The sequence below is a fragment of the Plectropomus leopardus genome, chromosome 6 (assembly GCF_008729295.1).
Source record: "Plectropomus leopardus isolate mb chromosome 6, YSFRI_Pleo_2.0, whole genome shotgun sequence".
Taxonomy (NCBI): domain Eukaryota; kingdom Metazoa; phylum Chordata; class Actinopteri; order Perciformes; family Serranidae; genus Plectropomus; species Plectropomus leopardus.
Window position 1 is genome coordinate 36,291,020 of NC_056468.1, and position 20,000 is coordinate 36,311,019.

Below are 20,000 nucleotides of genomic sequence, written 5' to 3' on the forward strand. Positions count from 1 at the left end.
GGTTTTTTTTATTAGAATTGTTTTATTCATTAAAGTGATTTAGGGACTGTTCATTATTTTATGAGAGGAGAGGGGGTGGTGCAGCACTGGGGACTTGTTTTTGAATATGGCTGTATACGACTTTAAATGGCTGCACTTTATATTTAATGAGTTTAGTCGTTTTGTTTTCTTAAATAATTTTTTGTAAGTTTCTCTTTCTTTGAAAATGTTTTGGGTCAGTTCTTTTATTTATTTTACATTTATTTTATTTTACAATTCAACACCTTTATTCTTTTTAGACGTTTGCGGCGTTTATTCTTTAATAATTGTTGGTGATTTTTAAAAAATATTTTGGTGATTTTTAGTTTTTTTTTTCTTTCTTGTGATTTTCTAAAAAAAAATAAAAAATAAAAAACAACATGCTGCCTTTAAAAACAAACACCGCCTCCCTCCTCTGATAAATAGACCACAGTCCCTGATGATAAAATCTGAAATAAGCGGATGTAGAGACTGAACATCAGGTGTGAATCTGCCCCTCACTGTGAAGGTATGTTTGTGAGCGCGCGGGAATGAGCACGTGCCGCTTCATTAATTCAACACACACACACACACACACACACACACACACTAGAGAGACGCTCGTGGACGCGCCCCCAGCGGCCGCGCGCCTCCTCTCCTCCTGTCTCGTGAGCGCGCAAGATCCAAGGACGGACCGCGGGCTCGCGAGCTTCAGGTCATCTGGAAGTCCGCGAGCATCAACCGACGGAAAAGACACCGAGCACCGGAGCCGGTCCGCCGCTCAGACCGGAGGATTCACGGAGGAAAGCAGATAAAGGAAATAACGTGATTTAATTCGGTGTTCGTGTTTGGGAGCGACGTGATGAAGACACGGTGAATCAACAGGACGGCGCGCGAGACGCTTCCAACAATGTCAGCGCGGTTTAAACTGTCAACGAAAAACAACATTTCTGCCACCAAAGAAGAAGAAACCGGGATTTAAGGCTCCGGTGTGACACGGTGAGGACGGACAACCGACAACACACGGCACCGGAGCGTCTTCATTTTTCATTTATTAATCAATAAAACAACAAAAACAACAACACGCACCTTTAACCTGAAGGAGCCCACACACCGGACCGAACCGGACCGGACACCTGCTGACGGGACCGGGATCACACCGGAGACACCGCCGGGATTTAACCCGCTCAGACGGTGAAATCAACAGGAGACCGACTCCAGCACGCAGTCTGGGAATCCGGACCCCCGAGGAGGAGCGTTCATCTGCTGCAGAACCAGGATCGGGACCGGGACCAGGACCTGTCAGACCCGGAGCTGCAAACAGTGAGCGACTCTTTATTTAATCTAATGCATTTATTTTTAAAATTTTGAATCTGTTTGTGTCTGCCTGTTTGCACCGTGCCATTATTTTAACATCATTAATGAATTCATGAATAATTAATACATTTTCGGTCAGCTCCTCTTAGTTTAAGATAAAGTCACCTCTGCGTGAGAAAAATAAATCATGAACGCACAAAGCAGCATCCTCTGCATCACTCTCTCCTTTCACTAATTTAACTTTCAGAATTTGGCCTTTTTTTGTTCATTATGTGCTGAAGATCATCCATCTGCTTTTTTTTTTTTAATTTCAAATTATTAAAATTAAGATCAAATACTCTGTTACATAATCTGTCCACAACTCTGCCATCAGAAGACGACGGCGGGTTACATAAAAACAAAATAATAACATTCAGTTTATAATTGTGAGAAATTAAAAAGTTAAAATTAAAGAAAGATGTAAAGATTAAAGTCAGAATATTGAGTTCATTTTTACAGTTAAAGGAATAAATCTCAATATTTTAATCATCTTTTAACGATCTTATGTTGTTACGTTGCATTTGTTGCATTTTATGCATTAATTTGTGGCATATATATAAACAGTTATTATTATTAAAGAACCAATCAGGGATCCACATATAAATATGAAGTTACGCCCACTGTCACCAGTCCAAACCACCGGATTGGACAGCAGGTGGTGGGCGTGGCTTTTGTTCTCTTTATGAATTATTGTATTATTGTAAAATAATCAGTACTGACAGTCATATGCTTTGGCCCTTTAAATAAACATTTAGTTAATTAATTAATGGTTTAATTTTCTGCAATTTTTTGTGGTCATTTTCTTTTCTTTTTGTTTTTGACTTTTCTTGCTAATTTTCAGGATATTTTCTCATAATTGTTTTTACTTTTTTTTCTATTTTTGGGTAATTTCTTAAGTTGCTCATTGGCCTCTGCCCATATTTGAAAAGAAATTAAGCCAGTTTGCTGGGGTTCAAAGGGTTAAAGAGAGATAATAAGTAATTCAGCCGTCTCAGATGAGAGCAGCTCCTGCTCGCTGCTCTCGCTCACTCTTCACTGGATCTGCTCACGACTCGCGGCGTTAAAAAGGATTTGGGGATCTGCAGAGATCTGCTGCTGGTGGTCTGATGTCCACATCTCAGAAAAATGACCAAATATTCAGTTTGATTTCACAAATATGAACAACGCAGTGAAATAAGTGCAGTTAGTTCAAACTTTTTAAATAAGCATCACCACAAAAACATCCAAAAAACGGCCGGTTCAACACCATAACTTCACAACGTCGATCTTATACAGAGAAGCTCCGCCCACTTCATATGCACAGGTGTGACACCGTTAAAATCACCTGAAGAAGACGCAGAGCGTCACCCAGTGCGAACTTCAACACATCCTCTTTTATCCACATTAACTAAACATCAAACCCGCCTTTCGTTCTTCTGTCTGCGTCCAGTTTGACTGCAGCTCGTCCCGTTCGAGGACCGTCAGAAATCCAAAAGTCCAAACATCGTTTCCGTTTTTACAGTTTCTGAGTATGTAAAGATAAAGACAGATAATCGAGGTCATTTTCACTTCATTAGTGAATTAAAACAAATAAAAAAGGCTTGTTTTCTTTATTAATCAGCCTGAAATGTTTAAAGGTTAAAAAAAATTACCAGTTTTTTTGTAAGAAAATAAAAATCGCCAAAATATTTTCTTTAAAAATTTTAGAAAACCCAACCTTTTAAAATCGGTGGTAAAATCAGTACAAAATATCTGCAAAACAAGTGTTTAAATAAGTGTGTGTGCACCCCCGTAAATAACTAACTGTCCCTAATTAATGCATCTAATTTTTCCTTAATGTCACTGATGTTGTTTCGTGTTTAATGATAATTCACAGAAATGATTTACAGATCTTTAACGTCACGTTTTAATGCGTCCAGCACTTTAATTCTTCATCTCTGCAGAAACGTCGACTCTGTGTTTACCGGCGCTAGCTAATGTTAGCGTGCTAAATGCTAAGCTATGATGCTAATCACCTGCTGACGTCAGCACTCACGCAGCTGTTAGCGTCTCTGTGGTCTGACCTTCCTCCTCCTCCTCCTCCTCAGTGGAGCTCCTCCGTGGCGTGCTCCTCCTCACCGTGCTGCAGTGCTGCTCGGTCGCTCGCGGCAGTTGCGAGCCCCGGCTGGTGAACATCGGTGCCGTGCTGAGTCAGAAGCGTTACGAGCAGGTGTTCAAGGAGGCGGTGAGCCAGGCCAACACGCTGTACGGGAAGGAGAAGTTCAAGATGAACGCCATCTCCGTCACACACAAACCCAACGCCATCCAGATGGCCCTGTCCGTCTGTGAGGACCTCATCTCCAACCAGGTGAGACGCCTCCCGCCACACGACCCACCACCACACGCCTCCTCAGCTCCTCTGAAACCTGCTGACAGGTTTACCTTCAGGTTTACTTTAAAGTTGAAGCAAATTTAAACAAGATTCCTGATTTCATTTAACCCTTCAGGGCCTGTTTGTCTCATTTTAGTCTCTTTTCTTCTTCCTGTTGTGATAACTGTGTGTGTGTTGATGCATGTGTCCTAAATGTAGTCCAGATTGTGTATTTGAGTGTAATCAGTGAATTTGCAGCTCAGCTCCTACAATAAGTCTAAAATACACTGTGGAAACTAAATAGTTACATTCAGACTGTTCAGGTCCAAAAATGCTCCATTGAAACCCATTCAAACTGACATTTTTGATCCCACAGCCATCAGAGCAGAAAAACAGGACTTGTATTATTTCTGGGTGTCATTCTGGGCTTTTGACTCTGAATTTGTCATTTTGACTATTTTCCACCTGATGAGGTCATTTTGACCATATTTGGCATATGGAGGAAATACATGCTATTTCCTATTTTTTAGAAATTTAATCTAAAAACATAGTGGCATCATGACAAAAACCTGCCATTTAAAGGATTAAAATTCTGAAAATTAATGCATATTTGATATTTATGATTTGGACTGATGTTGGTTAAAAATAAACTCAATGAAAGTATAAAATCATATTAACGTATAATATTTGATAGCCTGATTTTGACAAGTGCGTTTTGTGTGCAAAGCGATATGAGTATTTGACACGGCACAAAAAATAATTATATATAAAAATTAATGTTGCTGCTACTTATTGAGATATCCCAGGCTTTCATAAATTGAAAAAAAAATCTATATTTTTTTAAATTCTAAAAACATTGTGGCATGATGACAAAAACCTGACATTTAAAGGGTTAAAATTCTAAAAAAATTTATGAATATTTGATATTCATGATTAGGACCGTTGTTGGTTAAAAAATAAAGTGAAAATCAAATAATCAATATTTAATGCGCACAGTGATACGAGCGTGTGTGAAATTAAAAATGAAATTCAAATACGTCAGATCCGATTCATCAGCAAACTCGTTTTAATTATGTTGACACCAGTTTGAGAGAGTAACAGGAGTGATTTTTGATTAAATTTGATGTAATATTTAATGTTTATTTAATATTGTGATTTATTTATCAGATGATGTTGTTGTTGTTGTTGGCAGATTGTCGTGATTTATTTTGTTTTCTGTTCATTTTTTAATGAGTTTTACAGTTTTTACATAAAAACAAAGCAGGAAGTGATGAGTCAGACTGATGCGGGGATAAAACATAACATTCATAAAGGGTTTTTATTTACGAGCAGCATTAAAGCAGCAGCAGCAGCAGCAGCAGCAGCAGCGTGTTTGTGACGTGCAGCTCTGAATCTGTCATTAGACTCATAAAAACAAATCTGACTGTCAGAGACAACTCGTCTGTCTCTGGCCTCGCTGCTTCACTTTGGTCTTCCACTATTTTCCTCCACGAAAAACTCAGCAGCTCTCAGATCAGATTCTCATCTCGTCTCGTCTCAATCGTCTCTGTGTGTCCGTCCTCGGTCGTCATGGCGTCCCCTCTAACTGGTGTCTGAGGGTTTTTGGGGAACGCGTCTGCCTGAGTGTGACGTCATTTTGCGTCCACGGAGGAGAAATTTGCCTTCAGGCGGTTTTTTTCTTTTCATTTGAACTCAAACCTTTTTCTCTGATCTTAATCAAGAAAAGACTTTCTGCCAGAAAGCCCCGAAGGCAAACTTCTTCCACCAACATCAGTTGCCATGACAACATGCTGGTTTTACTGGTGTTTTCAGAGTGCAGCAGCAAACGATGACGGGTGACGTTGAGAAGAAAGTTAGAAGACGAATCAGCTTGAATATCGGCGTCTTCGTCTGCGTCGTTGTCGTCTGCGTCGTCTGCGTCGTCTGCGTCTGCGTCGTCTGCGTCTGCGTCGTTGTCGTCTGCGTTGTTGTCGTCTGCATCTGCGTCGTCTGCGTCGTCTGCGTCTGCGTCATCTGTGTCGTTGTCGTCTGCGTCGTTGTCGTCTGCATCTGCGTTGTTGTCGTCTGCACTGTTGTCTGCGTTGTTGTTGTCTGCGTCGTTGTCGTCTGCGTCTGCGTTGTTGTCGTCTGCACTGTTGTTGTCTGCGTTGTTGTTGTCTGCGTCGTTGTCGTCTGCGTCTGCGTTGTTGTCATCTGCGTCGTTGTCGTCTGCGTCATTGTCATCTGCGTTGTCGGCGTTACTCCTCAGTGGAGCTGCGGCAGTATTCCAGTTTAAGGTTTACTGTGGTCTGAAGGTTTCTGGTCATCTTTCATAAAGTGAACTATAGCTGAGAAATGAATCGATTTTATTGATTATTATGAATATTTGGTTTAGGAGGATTTTTAAAATGAGAATAATAACTTCCTCTGTCACTCCGTTTGGGCTTCCGCAGTAATTGTCTTTTCTTTTTTTTATTGTTTTCAAACTTTTTATTTTCCATTTTCACAAAAAGAAACTTCCCCGGAGTCAATATAGAATGATAATGATAAAAGAAACCTCCGGAGGAGCGGCTGAGGAGGGATGCCTCTTCAGGACGGACGGACGGAAACCTGCAGGTTTCTCCACACGCTAAAAACTATCAGCTGTGAGCTTCCTGCCGCCTCGCCTGTTGGAGGAGCCGTCGTCTGGTCTGACATCGCCTGTTAACACAAACTAATGTTGAACGACTGCTGTATGATTTCAGATTCGCTCATTTTCACGAATGTTTCTGCGGCTAAACTGACCCGAAACCCTGCACGTTTCTGTTTGCTGTTTTTCAACTTTATCGCTAAAATCAAAGCAAAACCTTTTTTTGAGTCATTTCATTTGTCGTTTGTTTTGAAGAGGAAAAAATGGATTGGATTTTATTTTTCGGCCGTGTGGCCGAGCCCTACCGCGTACATCTACTTATCTGCAGCTGGACGGAGAATCTGGTCTTTATGGCAGTTATTTTCAGAAAGGTTTTTCCCGACAGAGAAAACTCGGTGATGGTTAAAAGCTTTGGTCAGTGAATCTTCTGTTTTCATTCTGACTGGTCGTTCTAATAACGCCGTGTAACAGTGAAACTGACACTTTTTCGTGTTATTTTGTTATCGTACGGTTCAAATCTCACGGCGTTGTGTCCCTGCTCCTCGTCCTGAAAACTCCTTGAAAACAACGTTAGTCCAGCAGGGCTCTGATCGGCTGACGGTTGGTCCTCCTGTGGCGCTGACTGGACTTTAATGGAGAAAGGAGTGATTGGCGGATATCGGTGGGCGGGTTCTCGGGTCTGGACCAGACGAACCCGCTGAGCCGCTCGAAGGCTTTTGTTTCTCAGACGTTTGTCTGACGTTAAAGTGGAAACCTGTCGGGATGAATCACGAAACAGCCGCCGTGATTCAGAGAAGCTCATCTGTCAGTGTGTCGATCACCGGAGGAACTAAGAGTTTGTTTCTCTGCTCAGATTTTACCCAAAAAACTGGAGTCAGAACAGAAATCTAAAAATCACAGAAACACAACGAGGAGAGGAAACGAGGCCAACATGGCGGCTACCAGTCGGACGGACGCTCTGAGAGAGACAGTCAGAGACAATCAGAGAGGCAGAGACAATCAGAGAGACAGAGACAATCAGAGAGAGACAGTCAGAGACAATCAGAGAGACAGAGACAATCAGAGAGACAGAGACAATCAGAGAGAGACAGTCAGAGACAATCAGAGAGACAGAGACAATCAGAGAGACAGTCAGAGACAATCAGAGAGACAGAGACAATCAGAGAGAGACAGTCAGAGACAATCAGAGAGACAGAGACAATCAGAGAGACAGAGACAATCAGAGAGACAGAGACACAGAGACAATCAGAGCAATGGAGAGACGGAGAGATGAACGTCAGATTAACTTTCTCTCTCTGCAGAAGCAGAGATGTAATCCGTCCATCCTCCCAGAGGAGAGATGGAGGGATTATAGAGCCAGCACGCACACACACACACACACACACACACACACACACACACACACACACACACACTGTACATGTGTGATGTAGAATTCATTTGACAAACCGTCTCGTTCTGCTGCGTTCATGTTACACGTCTCCGTCCGTCGTATTTCTGTAAAACCTTCACTGTAAAGACGTACAGCGCTGCAGTTTATTCATATATATTTAACATGTTTTTTTTTGTCCTTTTACACAGTTTCGTGAATCAGATCCTCATTTTCACTGGCATGATTTTCTTTTAATGCATATTTAACGATCGTGTCGGCGGAGCCTGAGATCTTACGACTGCGTGTTCTTCACATGACGATGAATAAATCATCGACTCTGAACTTGAAATAATTTATGGTGATTAGAAGTTTCATCATGACATACTCACAAGTGACAGTACTAATACCACACAGTGAAAATACTCTGTTACAGGAAAAGTCCTGCATTGAAAATGTCAGATAATTCAAAATGTCAAATTGGAAAATGGAAAAGATGAAATTTAATATACCAAAGAATGAAGAGGAAATGTAATAAATAAATGAATTAATCAATAAATAAAAATATCCATTTTTTCTGTTTAGGCCTTTGATATAAGTATTTCTCTGTAATCTTTTCCATGTCCCATTTTAAGTTTCATATTTGATGTTTCTTTTTTTTTATTGCCATTTTCAATATCATGTTTACAATGTAAGACTTCAATTCAAGCTTTTGCATTTAAATTTCACCTTTTTATTCTCACTTTACATCTTCAAATTATCATTTCATATTTGAAATTTGCTTTTTCAATTTACCTTTTCTCTCAAAGTTTAATTATGGCTCGATTAATCCTCGTATTGAAGTAAACATTTCTTTTTGATTTGATCTCTTTTTTAATTTTATATTTGGAGTTTTAATTTGATTATGACCAAAAATATCCTCCATAAGTATTAAGTCTGTAAGTAAAATCAATAAAATGTAGTTAAAGTATTACAGTCACTTAAAATGCATTTTACATTTTTAAATTGTTAAGATCTAATTTGAGTACAGTTCTACCCTCTTTCATGTTGGAGACAATTTAACTTGAAAAATATGGTTTATCAGACAGGTTGGAGATGATCTTCCAGCGTAACTCAGGTTAAATGATCAAACTTTTTTGTCAGGTCTATGCGATCCTCGTCAGTCACCCTCCGCAGTCCAACGACCACCTGACTCCGACACCCGTCTCCTACACTGCTGGTTTCTACCGGATCCCTGTGGTCGGCCTGACGACTCGCATGTCCATCTACTCCGACAAGGTAACCCAAATCACTGTTTACACCTGCAGCCTCCCGAGAGCTTTCCAGTGGTTTTACACCTGTTTCCACACTTCATGCTGCTTTAGTTTCTTTGTGTCTTCATGACGGTGTTCCTCAGGGCTCCATACTGGGTCCTTTCACATTTTCTCTGCATGACCTTCCACTGAGGCTCATTATCAGAAATCTGACAGTAATCTCCCTCCACTGGTCTGCAGATGACTTCCAGGTGTTTTTACCTTTAAACTCACAATTTATCTCTGTATGTCAGAAGAAAACTCACAGTTCTGTTCAGTATGAGAAAGAGTTCAGAGGGTTCACTGGAGCTCGGTGTGAGCGTCTGCTGTGTTTAGGTGTGTGTGTGTGTGTGTGTGTGTGTTCAGGTGTGTGTGTGTGTTCAGGTGTGACTCTGCTGTGTTGCCTTCAGGCTCCATTAAGTGCAGGTTGTAGAATATTTAGTCCAGTTTGTCCCAGTTGGGAGCCTCTGAGCTGTGTGAGTGAACTGGAAACCACTCAGAGTCTCTCAGCTCTTCTAATATTGATGGAATCATTCAGACCCAGAACGTCCCAGAATATCAGGGAGCGTCCCAGCACTCCCAGTGAGCTGCAGTCTGTCTGCTGGTCCAGAATCAGAGCAGTGATGAAATATTCAGGTGTTTATCAGGCTTCAGGTGAGGGGGGGAGGGGGGGGGGGGGGGGCAGAGTCACTGCACTGAGATTTAAAGGGTTAATTCATCCACATTACAAACTGAAACCAGAGACAGATCTCTGTGGTGAGGAGAGTCATTCATGCAAAATCACAAAACACTTTTCCTCTGATGACTCACAGCAGCCTGTACTGGTCTGACACCAGTCCCCCTCTGGCCTCTCTAACTGGTTCAACACAAACCAGCACACACTGGTTCTGTGCTCTTCACCTGCTGGTCTGGATACAGTGACAGGACAGATACCGTCTATAATCCATGAGACTTTCCTCCTGCTTTTATTTTTAAACCATGTCTCGCTGTGCGGCGCCTGAAACTCGTGTGATGTGAGCTGTTTTTGAGTTTCTCAGGCGTTATTATCTTCAGTTAGTGAGAGTCACAGCTCACATTTCCTCCTTCAAACGTCAGTTTACATGAACATCATCTGCTGCACTTCATTGATAACCATGGATGTCCCGACCCCCATCCCGATCCAAGTCATTCAATATCGAGTGTCTGCAGATACCGAGTTCCAATCCGATACGTCTGTTTTTGTAGATAATACAGCTGTACAGTGCACACTTTCAGAAGGCTTCTTAAAAGTTAATAAAATCAATAAAACCTACAGCCTGTGGTTGACAGTAACAATAAATGAACAGCTCTGCAGTGCATTAGTCATTTTAGGATTTCTTTGTTTATTTTACAGAATAGAGTACAAGATGACAAACCCTCTGTATAATCCCTCTGTCCCTGCAGAGCAGCCTCTCTCCTCGGAGCAGGGCGGAGAAACACCACGCTTTACAGCGGAGAGCACAGCAGGAGCTGAAATTAAATGAGTGCTCATGACTTCAGCAAAGAGAACAAATAAACTGCCTCATACTGTGTTTTTGTTTCTGGTGTTCTGCTCTGCATCAAATTAAAACACCCAAAAAAAGCATCAGATCACTCTACAAGCTAAATATTCACCATCCTGATCAGGTAAAAAATGTCTCCTCAGAGCATCCACCTGTCGTTCCTGAGGACGGTGCCTCCGTACTCCCACCAGGCTCAGGTGTGGTTCGACCTGATGAGAGAGTTCAGGTGGAACCACATCATCCTCATCGTCAGCGACGACCACGAAGGACGAGCCGCGCAGAAGAGACTGGAGACGCTGCTGGAGGAGCGGGAGACCAAGGTCAGTGCGCCAAAATACACACAGCGTACAAATACACACACGTATACATACTCCCTGTATACACACACTTCCATATATAAACACACACACATATACACACACATACACACTGTATACACACACTGTATATACACACATTTATACACACACATACATACTCCATATATACACACACTGTATATACGCACAGTATATACACACATATACACACTGTACATGCACACACATATACACACACTGACAGTGTGCGGACACGCGTGTGCTGATCATCCTGTGTTTCTGTAACAATGTTTGTGTACGCTTTGTTCTAATCCAGGCGTGTGCGTGTGTGCGTGTTTGTGTGTGTGTGTTGATCACTGCATGAGAAACAATAATCTGCTGAGTGTGTGTGTGTGTGTGTGTGTGTGTGTGTGTGTGTGTGTGTGTGTGTCATCAGTTCACTCCTCATCATCAGACTGCAGTTTCTCTTCTATAAACATGTTTAAAATGTGACTCTACACACACACACACACACACACACACACACACACACACACACACACACACACACACACACACACACACACACACACACACACACAGAGTTTTGGTTGTTTTTGTGTTGTGTTGTTGTTAACGTCCTGATTGAGTTGAGCGCATTGATGACATCAGGAACTGATCATGTTTTAGCTGATGAAACAGGAAACAGTATAAAGATTAGTGTTTTTTGTTGTTGTTGATCAGCTGACTTTAGTTTATTTGTTTCACATAACAGAATTATGCTAATGAGGATAAAACATATAAAAAGTACATGTGAGGTAGGGCTGGGCGATACGGAAAAAAGTCTTATCATGATAATTTTTTCTTATCATTCAGTATCGATATATATCAGGATATCCATCAGATCAGTGTTTCTGTGGAGCTTAAAGGTCCCTCTGACTCCTCAGTGAGATATGAAGATATCATCAGGTTCATTTATGTTTAAATATTTATTTTCTGTCAGACATTGAACATGACAAATATACTGTAGAACAGCATCACCAGCTGGAGGACCTATTCTACTAAAACTCACAGAGGTCCAGGTACTAAAATGTCCTCCCAGCAAAGGTCCGAGCCTCAAACCTAAAATCAATATCACGGTTATTAGGTTATTATTTATTATTCAGCTTTTTTTGTGTGTTTTGTTTTTTTGTCCTCATAGTTCACTGACGCAGTGTCATGTGACCATGGTGTGTTGGAGTGTAATAAACATATGATTTATTATTATTTATTAAACTTTCCATCATTATATAAAAATGAAAAGCTCCATCTGAAACAAACTTCAGGTAAATTGAAGCACATTGTGCTGATAATAGTCCAACCTCTCCTGACTGCAGGACTCTGACTTCAGCTTCTGTCAAACTTCTGTGCTGTTAATCATTAAAAATATTCTTCTCATTCTGACATTTTATTACCACTTGGTCACGGGTCCGGACAGGACCAAGGTTCGGTCTGATTCCGGACCGTGGTCCGTCAGTTGGTGATGCCTGACTCACAGGTGTCTGTGATGAATCAGCGGTGTGGACGCAATAAGAGACACCTCCGTATGTTTTGGACGCAGAATGACAGGAGTTTTTATGGAAAACAGACGTTTGTAGAAGTGAAACTGCTCCTTACATCATCCCTCATCCCTCCATCATACATCATCCCTCCATCATCCATCCATCATCCATCCATCATCCTTACATCATCCCTCCATCATCCCTCCATCATCCTCCATCATCCATCCATCATCCTTACATCATCCCTCCATCACCCCTCATCATCCCTCAATCATCCATCATCCATCCATCATCCATCCATCATCCTTACATCATCCCTCCATCATCCATCCATCATCCTCATCATCCCTCCATCATCCCTCCATCATCCATCCATCATCCATCCATCATCCCATCATCCCTCCATCACCCCTCTATCATCCCTCAATCATCCATCCATCATCCCTCCATCATCCATCCATCATCCCATCCATCCATCATCCCCCTCCATCATCCATCCTTCATCCATCCATCATCCATCCATCATCCCTCAATCATCCATCCATCATCCATCCCACATCCCCCATCATCCCTCAATCATCCATCCATCATCCCTCAATCATCCATCCATCATCCATCCAACATCCATCCATCATCCCTCAAGCATCCATCCATCATCCATCCAACATCCCCCATCATCCCTCAATCATCCATCCATCATCCCCCCATCATCCCCCATCATCCCTCAATCATCCCTCCTTCATCCATCCATCATCCATCCATCATCCATTCATCATCCCTCAATCATCCCTCCATCATCCATCCATCATCCATCCATCATCCCTCAATCATCCATCCATCATCCATCCAACATCCCCCATCATCCCTCAATCATCCCTCCATCGTCCTCCTCATCATCCCTCAATCATCCCTCCATCATCCCTCCATCATCATCCCTCAATCATCCCTCCATCATCCCTCCATCGTCCATTCATCACCCCTCCATCGTCCATTCATCATACCCTCCATCATCCCTCCATTCTTTCTGCCGGAGGCGTCACAGCAGCTTCTCTTTCATCACTTTCTTCTTCTGTTGAGTTTCTGTTTTTAATCTCCACCAAGTTTGGTTTGTAATTTTTGGGTCAAAAAGTGGACAGTAAGGACAGACAGCGAGGACAGACAGTAAGGACAGACAGCGAGGACAGACAGCAAGGACAGACAGTGAGGACAGACAGCGAGGACAGACAGTGAGGACAGACACTCAGGACAGACAGTGAGGACAGACAGTAAGAACAGACAGTGAGGACAGACAGCAAGGACAGAAAGTGAGGACAGAAAGTAAGGACAGACAGAGACAGGCTCCTCTCGGCAGTCATATTTCTGGTCAGCGATCATGGGGACAGGCGTGTGCAGCAACGCGTTAAAGACGGGAGACTTTGGTCCGTGCGAGTTTGGACATTTTGACTGTTTTCAGACTTGTGTCCTGTGTCCATGATGTCCATGCTCACTTTTCCAACAGGGTTCCTACACGCTGCCTCAGCCGCTCCCCTCCTGAAAACGCACTCACAGATTCAACTGTGACGCCAAATCAGACTTTAGGAAACCCAACAGAAACTGAGGGGATAGAGATCGTTTTATAAATCAGATTTAAATGATCGTGTTTTCAGTGATTTTCTGATCAGGGTCGTGTGGTCATGAAAAACCTGGAAAAGTCATGGAAATGGCCCTTTCTTCAGAAATCATCAAAAATAAATAACAAACAGTCCCTAAATTACACCAAATATTCAGCTCTGGTCCTGTTCTGGATTCAGTGTTTTTAAAATAACATATATATATAAAAATCTGTTTTATAGAGATGAAAAAAGAACCGATGAGGAGAGCCGACGGTCGTTTCAGAGAATGTATGGTCTTTGAAATTTGCTTCAAGGTCCTGGAAAAGTCCTGGAAAGTTCTTGATAAGACTGAACCTGTCTAAAGCTGCATGAGCGCGGTGAGCCAATCACACGCTTTCACTGAATCAAAGCAAACAGATAATCAATAACCGGTTCACTCTGGGCCTGTCAGCAGGTTTTTGATCCATTTCATGATTTGTATAATTTTCCTGCAACAGAAAGTTTTGGAAAAAAACACATTTGTGCTTTAAAATACAAATGAGTGCTTGAAAAAGTGCTTGAAAGTCCTTGAATTTGGCTTCTCCCTGACTGTATGAACCCTGTTCTAAACATCTTCTGTTCTGGAATAATTTGTGTGCCGTCTTGGTGGAGTTTGACTTTATTTTACTCTTTTTTTTAGTTTTAATTTTGTTCTTTTATGGTTTTTTTCACCTTAGTTTTTACTTTATTCCAGGTAAAATAAACCTAAGATTAAGTTATTTTTCTTCAGTTCTCTCCGTCTCTCTCTGTCTGTCTCTCTCTGTCCGTCCCTGTCTATGTCCGTCTGTGTGTCCGTCCATCTTTCAGTTCCTCACCTCCGTCTGTTTGTCGTCTCATCTCATCGCTGAAGGAGTCGGAGTCGTGCAAACACGTCTCAGCTGCTTCTGTCGCAGCTGTCCACCGGCCGCACTGCTGACCTGCCTGTCCCTCCGTCCCTCCGTCCGTCCATCCGTCCCTGTGTCTGTCTGTGAGGGAGTCAGACAGACAGAAGGACGGTTTTGTTCCCTCTGTGATGTCTCAGGAGTCTCAGCGAGACGCAGAACAAAAAAATATATTAAAAAAATAATTAAAATAAATAAATAATAAATCTCCCAACAGAGAGAATAAGAGTATTAATACTCCGAGGGCAGAAATACTCACACCTTTTTACTGAAGTAATACCACCATAAAGATGTACTCTGTAACAAGTCAAAGTATCAAAAGTAAAAATACTCATAATCCAGAGTAATCTATATGTTACTGGATTATAATAACGAATGTGTTGATGCCGTGAACAGTGCTCAGGTCGCAGTGATTTACTTTATTTTAGTTTTGTTTATTTTGGGATAAAGATAACGAATCAGTCGCTGTGACAGTTAATCGATCAGTGGACAGGATATGAAATTCTGTCCGAATATCTGCAGAATGTTGCAGCTTTAATTTAGAATAAAACACATTTGGTATTATTCCAAATAAATAGTTTTTTTTTTTTTTTTTTTAAATATTTTTCTAATAATTATTATTTTTCCAATTAATCAACAAAGAAAGTTCTTACAATTTGCAGTTTGTTATATTTTATTTATTTCATTTTATATATTATATATATATATAATGTGTAACTGTTGTTATTTGAATCTCTCAGACAATATTTCACTTTATATACTGTGTTTGTAAACGGGGTGATCGTGAGGACATGATTCACTGTGGACAGAGACGTGTGAGTAAGGACAGAGACACAGAGACATGTGAGTGAGAACAGAGACAGAGACATGAATGAGGACAGGGACACAGAGACACAGAGACATGAATGAGGACAGGACACAGAGACGTGTGAGTGAGGACAGTAACACAGAGACATGTCTATGTTTAAATGTGGACACGACGGAGACACAGAGACATGTGTGAGTGAGGACGAAGACACAGAGACGTGTTCATGATTAAATGTGGACAGGACAGAGACACAGAGACGTGTTTATGTTTAAACGTGGACAGGACGGAGACACGGACGTAAAAAAGGAGGTAAAAATAAAGTCCAGAGTCCCGATGTCCCAATGGGTTTAAGTTGAGACGGTAAAAAGTGTCTTCCTGTCTCACAGTGAGACTCATGAATGTTGGAGGAGGAACATGAATATTACAGCACATTAGAGACGAGGTGAAGTCAACTGATTCATGATGTAACCACGACGACCATCTCTCTCTCTCACACACACACACACACACCATGCAGCAGATAACACACACACACACACACACACACACAGGTCAGACAGATTGTGTGTATAATGTCCATTTTTCTAACACTGATGAGTAAAAGAGCCAAAACAAAGATTATTATGTACTAATCATAGTACGTCTATGGAAGCCCAGAGCAGCCAAACATTCACACATTTCCCGCTCTGTTTGCCAAAATAAAGGATCATTTTTCGGGATCTCGAGGTAATGAAACTGTGTCTTCCTGAGATAACGACATAATTAATTAAAAATCTTAAGATAATGAAAATGTTTTCCTGAAATAATAGCAGAATAAATTTGAGATATTGAGGTACCAAAAACAAAAAACAAGAAAAACCCTGAAAATAAGATGAAAACGAAAAGAAAAAACCCCAAAAAAAAAAACCCAAAAGTAAACAAGAAAATGACCCGAAATAAGTACAGAAAATGTAAGAAAATATGTGTTTTTTTCCTGTGACTTTATTTTAAATATTTAATTGATGTGAATCACTGTTTTTCTGAAATTTTTGCCCCAGTTTTTTGATTATTTTATGATAATTTTCAGGTCATTTTCTTCCTCACTTTAAAATGTAATAAAACTTGGCTGTCGAGCAAGAAACAGCCCAAAAATTACAAGAAAAATTTGCAAGTTAGAATTACCTAAAAATAAAAATAAGAATGAGAAGAGGTAACAAACAAAAAATAAAGAAAAAAAAAACGAAAGAACGTGCTAAAAATGTTTTTATTAATTTAATTTTTTTTCTAATAAGAATAATTTAAATATATATAATTAAGTTAAACATAAATACTGTTTTCTGGACATTTTTCCATTTTTCGTATTCTGAACTTTTAATCCTCAGATTTTTTTGAACCATGACTTTGTCAGCTGTGACTTTGTTGTTGTTGTTTTAGTCAGCTGTTAAAGGGTTAAGTCGTCAGCTGGTACAGTCAGGTATCCGGTTTTCAGCAACGGCGTTTTGTTTTTGACGTTGAAGCAGCTGATCTCTGATTTTCACACCGAAGCCAAAATAAAAGTTGTTTTTTGGATGAATCGCGGGTCGACGGCAGATCGTCGGCTCTTTGTTCTCCGTCGGCTCTAAAAATAAAAGCGCTCCGTTCACGGCAGCTTTGAAATCTAAATTTACACCTGAAGACAGCGAGGACGCTACACAGACCGAACACTGAAGTCATTCATCTGCTCGTCTCACTGGAAGACCGCTTTATGTGTCTCTGCGAAGGAGACAGCAGAGGACAGGGACAGACGAGGACAGGGACAGCAGAGGACAGGGACAGCAGAGGACAGGGACAGCCGAGGACAGGGACAGACGAGGACAGGGAGAGCCGAGGACAGGGACAGCCAAGGACAGGGACAGACGAGGACAGGACAGCCGAGGACAGGACATCAGAGGACAGGGAGAGCCGAGGACAGGGACAGCAGAAGACAGGGACAGCAGAGGACAGGGACAGCAGAAGACAGGGACAGCAGAAGACAGGGACAGCAGAAGACAGGGACAGCTGAGGACAGGGACAGCAGAGGACAGGGACAGCAGAAGACAGGGACAGCAGAAGACAGGGACAGCAGAGGACAGGGACAGCAGAAGACAGGGACAGCAGAAGACAGGGACAGCAGAGGACAGGGACAGCAGAAGACAGGGACATGATCAGAAAACAAAAAGTGATGTGGGTTGATCCCTGATGTGTTTATATAGAGGAAAATATATCAATAATGACCAGAGGGGTACATATATAATATTACAGATAAACAATAGTGAATATGATGAGTGATGATAATAATAATAATAATATATAATAATAATAATAATAATAATAATAATAATAATAATAATAATAATAATAATGAATAAATAAAATAATAATAAAAATAACAACTAAAATAAACATAATAAAACGTTTTGATATAATAATAGAAATTAAAATAATAATTAATAATGATAATAATACTGATAATTTTTAAAAAAAAAAGAAACAGGAGACAGGGGACAGGTGGACAGACGGGCGGACAGACGGTTGGACGGCGGGGCGTCCGGTCGGCGATGCGTCGGCGTGCTCCGGCAGGCTGCGGCAGATGGTGTGTTGATGCTCTGTGGCGTCACTTCCTGTGACCGTGGTTAACCTTCTGTCTGCATGTTTTCTCTGTGCACATCACCATCAGACTAAAAACAGGAACTATGAAAACCTCGACCAACAGAACTTTGACTTCAGGAGAACGCCCAAGGTATAAACTTTGCATGGTCAAATGATGCACGCCGCCCAACCAATCTCTGAGCTCGCCCGGTAGTAGCCAAACACAGTCCGCCCCCCCCCCGCCCCGCGCCCCCCCAGACTCCGATCCAGAGATAGACCTTATCCTGGTGGCTCGTCTTTTCTCCACCATCTCTTTACGTTCTTTTATTTTTCATGAGTCCTGCACACCGGGGATGGGTTCACACTCGCAGGAGAGACGCCCTTCCTCCTCCTCCTCCTCCTCCTCCTCCTCCTCCTCCTCCTCCCCCTCCCCACCTCCCCCCCATGTGAAGGGTTGCATGCAGCCAGGCTGAGGCTTGGTTCTGTCTGCAGGTCTGAGGAGCCCTCCACGATCACTTTTCTTTTTCTTTTGGGAAATGAACCACTCCCTCCTCCTCCTCCTCCTCCTCCTCCTCCTCCTCCTCCTTCTCTCCACCCGAACTCTTTTTGTTTAAGTTGCGGTTGCATCAGCGCTCTCTAACATGCACGTCCCTGATTGGTTGGTTGGTTGGAGTCTTGACAGCGCCTCAGTTTGCATGTGCCACCACACCACGCACAACTTCTTGCCCCTCCTTCTGTCTTCAAGCTTCGACTTTGAGTTTCCTTTCAGTTCGGCAGACCTTCAACACTTTTTGTCTCCATTTTTTGGGCCCGCCTCCTCCCCCCCGTGGTGGTGTGGGTGAGAGGGAGCATGGTCGAGGCTGGGGTAACGGGGGCGGGGCGGGACGGGGACGCTGACGGTTCACAGCTAATGATGCCTGTCCTATGATGTGTTCTGTGCTGTTCTGTTCTGCCGTGTTTCTCAATGTCCACGATGTCACCTGTCGACCTGCACCGTCACCTGATCACCTGTCGACCTGCACCGTCACCTGATCACCTGTCCACCTGCACCGTCACCTGATCACCTGTCGACCTGCACCCTCACCTGTCGACCTGCACCCTCCACCTGTCGACCTGCACCGTCACCTGATCACCTGTCCACCTGCACCGTCACCTGATCACCTGTCGACCTGCACCCTCACCCTGTCAACTTGCACCGTCACCTGATCACCTGTCGACCTGCACCCTCACCTGTCGACTTGCACACCGTCACCTGATCACCTGTCGACCTGTCGACCTGCACCCTCACCTGTCGACCTGCACCCTCACCTGTCGACCTGCACCGTCACCGATCACCTGTCGACCTGTCGACCTGTCGATCGACCTGCACCCTCACCTGTCGACCTGACCTGCACCCTCACCTGTCGACCTGCACCCTCACCTGTCGACCTGCACCCTCACCTGTTGACCTGCACTGTCACCTGATCACCTGTTGCCCTGCGCTCTCACCTGTCGCCCTGCGCTGTGGTGCTCCAGGCGGAGAAGGTGCTGCTGTTCAGCCCGGACACCAACCTGACGGCTCTGCTGCTGGAGGCCAAAGACCTGGAGGCCCGAGTCATCATCCTGTCTGCCAGGTGTGTGTGAGAAGAAGAAGAAGAAGAAGAAGGAGAGCAGTTTGTTGCAGTGTTTTATGTTTTTTACGTTGTTGTTGTTGTTGTTGTTGTTGTTGTTGTTGTGTCCTTTTACCGTAATCAGACACACCTGTGTAGTCATGATGCAAATTTACATGTGTGTCCACAGTGAG

At 42.5% G+C, this 20,000-nt stretch overlaps 1 protein-coding gene across 1 annotated transcript in view; it reads left to right on the forward strand.

The window, feature by feature from the left end:
- The first annotated feature begins 1,270 nt into the window (after window positions 1-1,270).
- LOC121944738 (glutamate receptor ionotropic, NMDA 1-like) overlaps window positions 1,271-20,000 on the forward strand; it is a 38,798-nt gene continuing 20,068 nt past the window's right edge. Inside the window, 6 exon segments of the mRNA XM_042488627.1 lie at window positions 1,271-1,320; window positions 3,420-3,679; window positions 8,803-8,937; window positions 10,615-10,791; window positions 18,306-18,368; window positions 19,733-19,830. Of these exon segments, the coding sequence (XP_042344561.1) occupies window position 1,320; window positions 3,420-3,679; window positions 8,803-8,937; window positions 10,615-10,791; window positions 18,306-18,368; window positions 19,733-19,830 (734 nt within the window). The 5' untranslated portion in view covers window positions 1,271-1,319.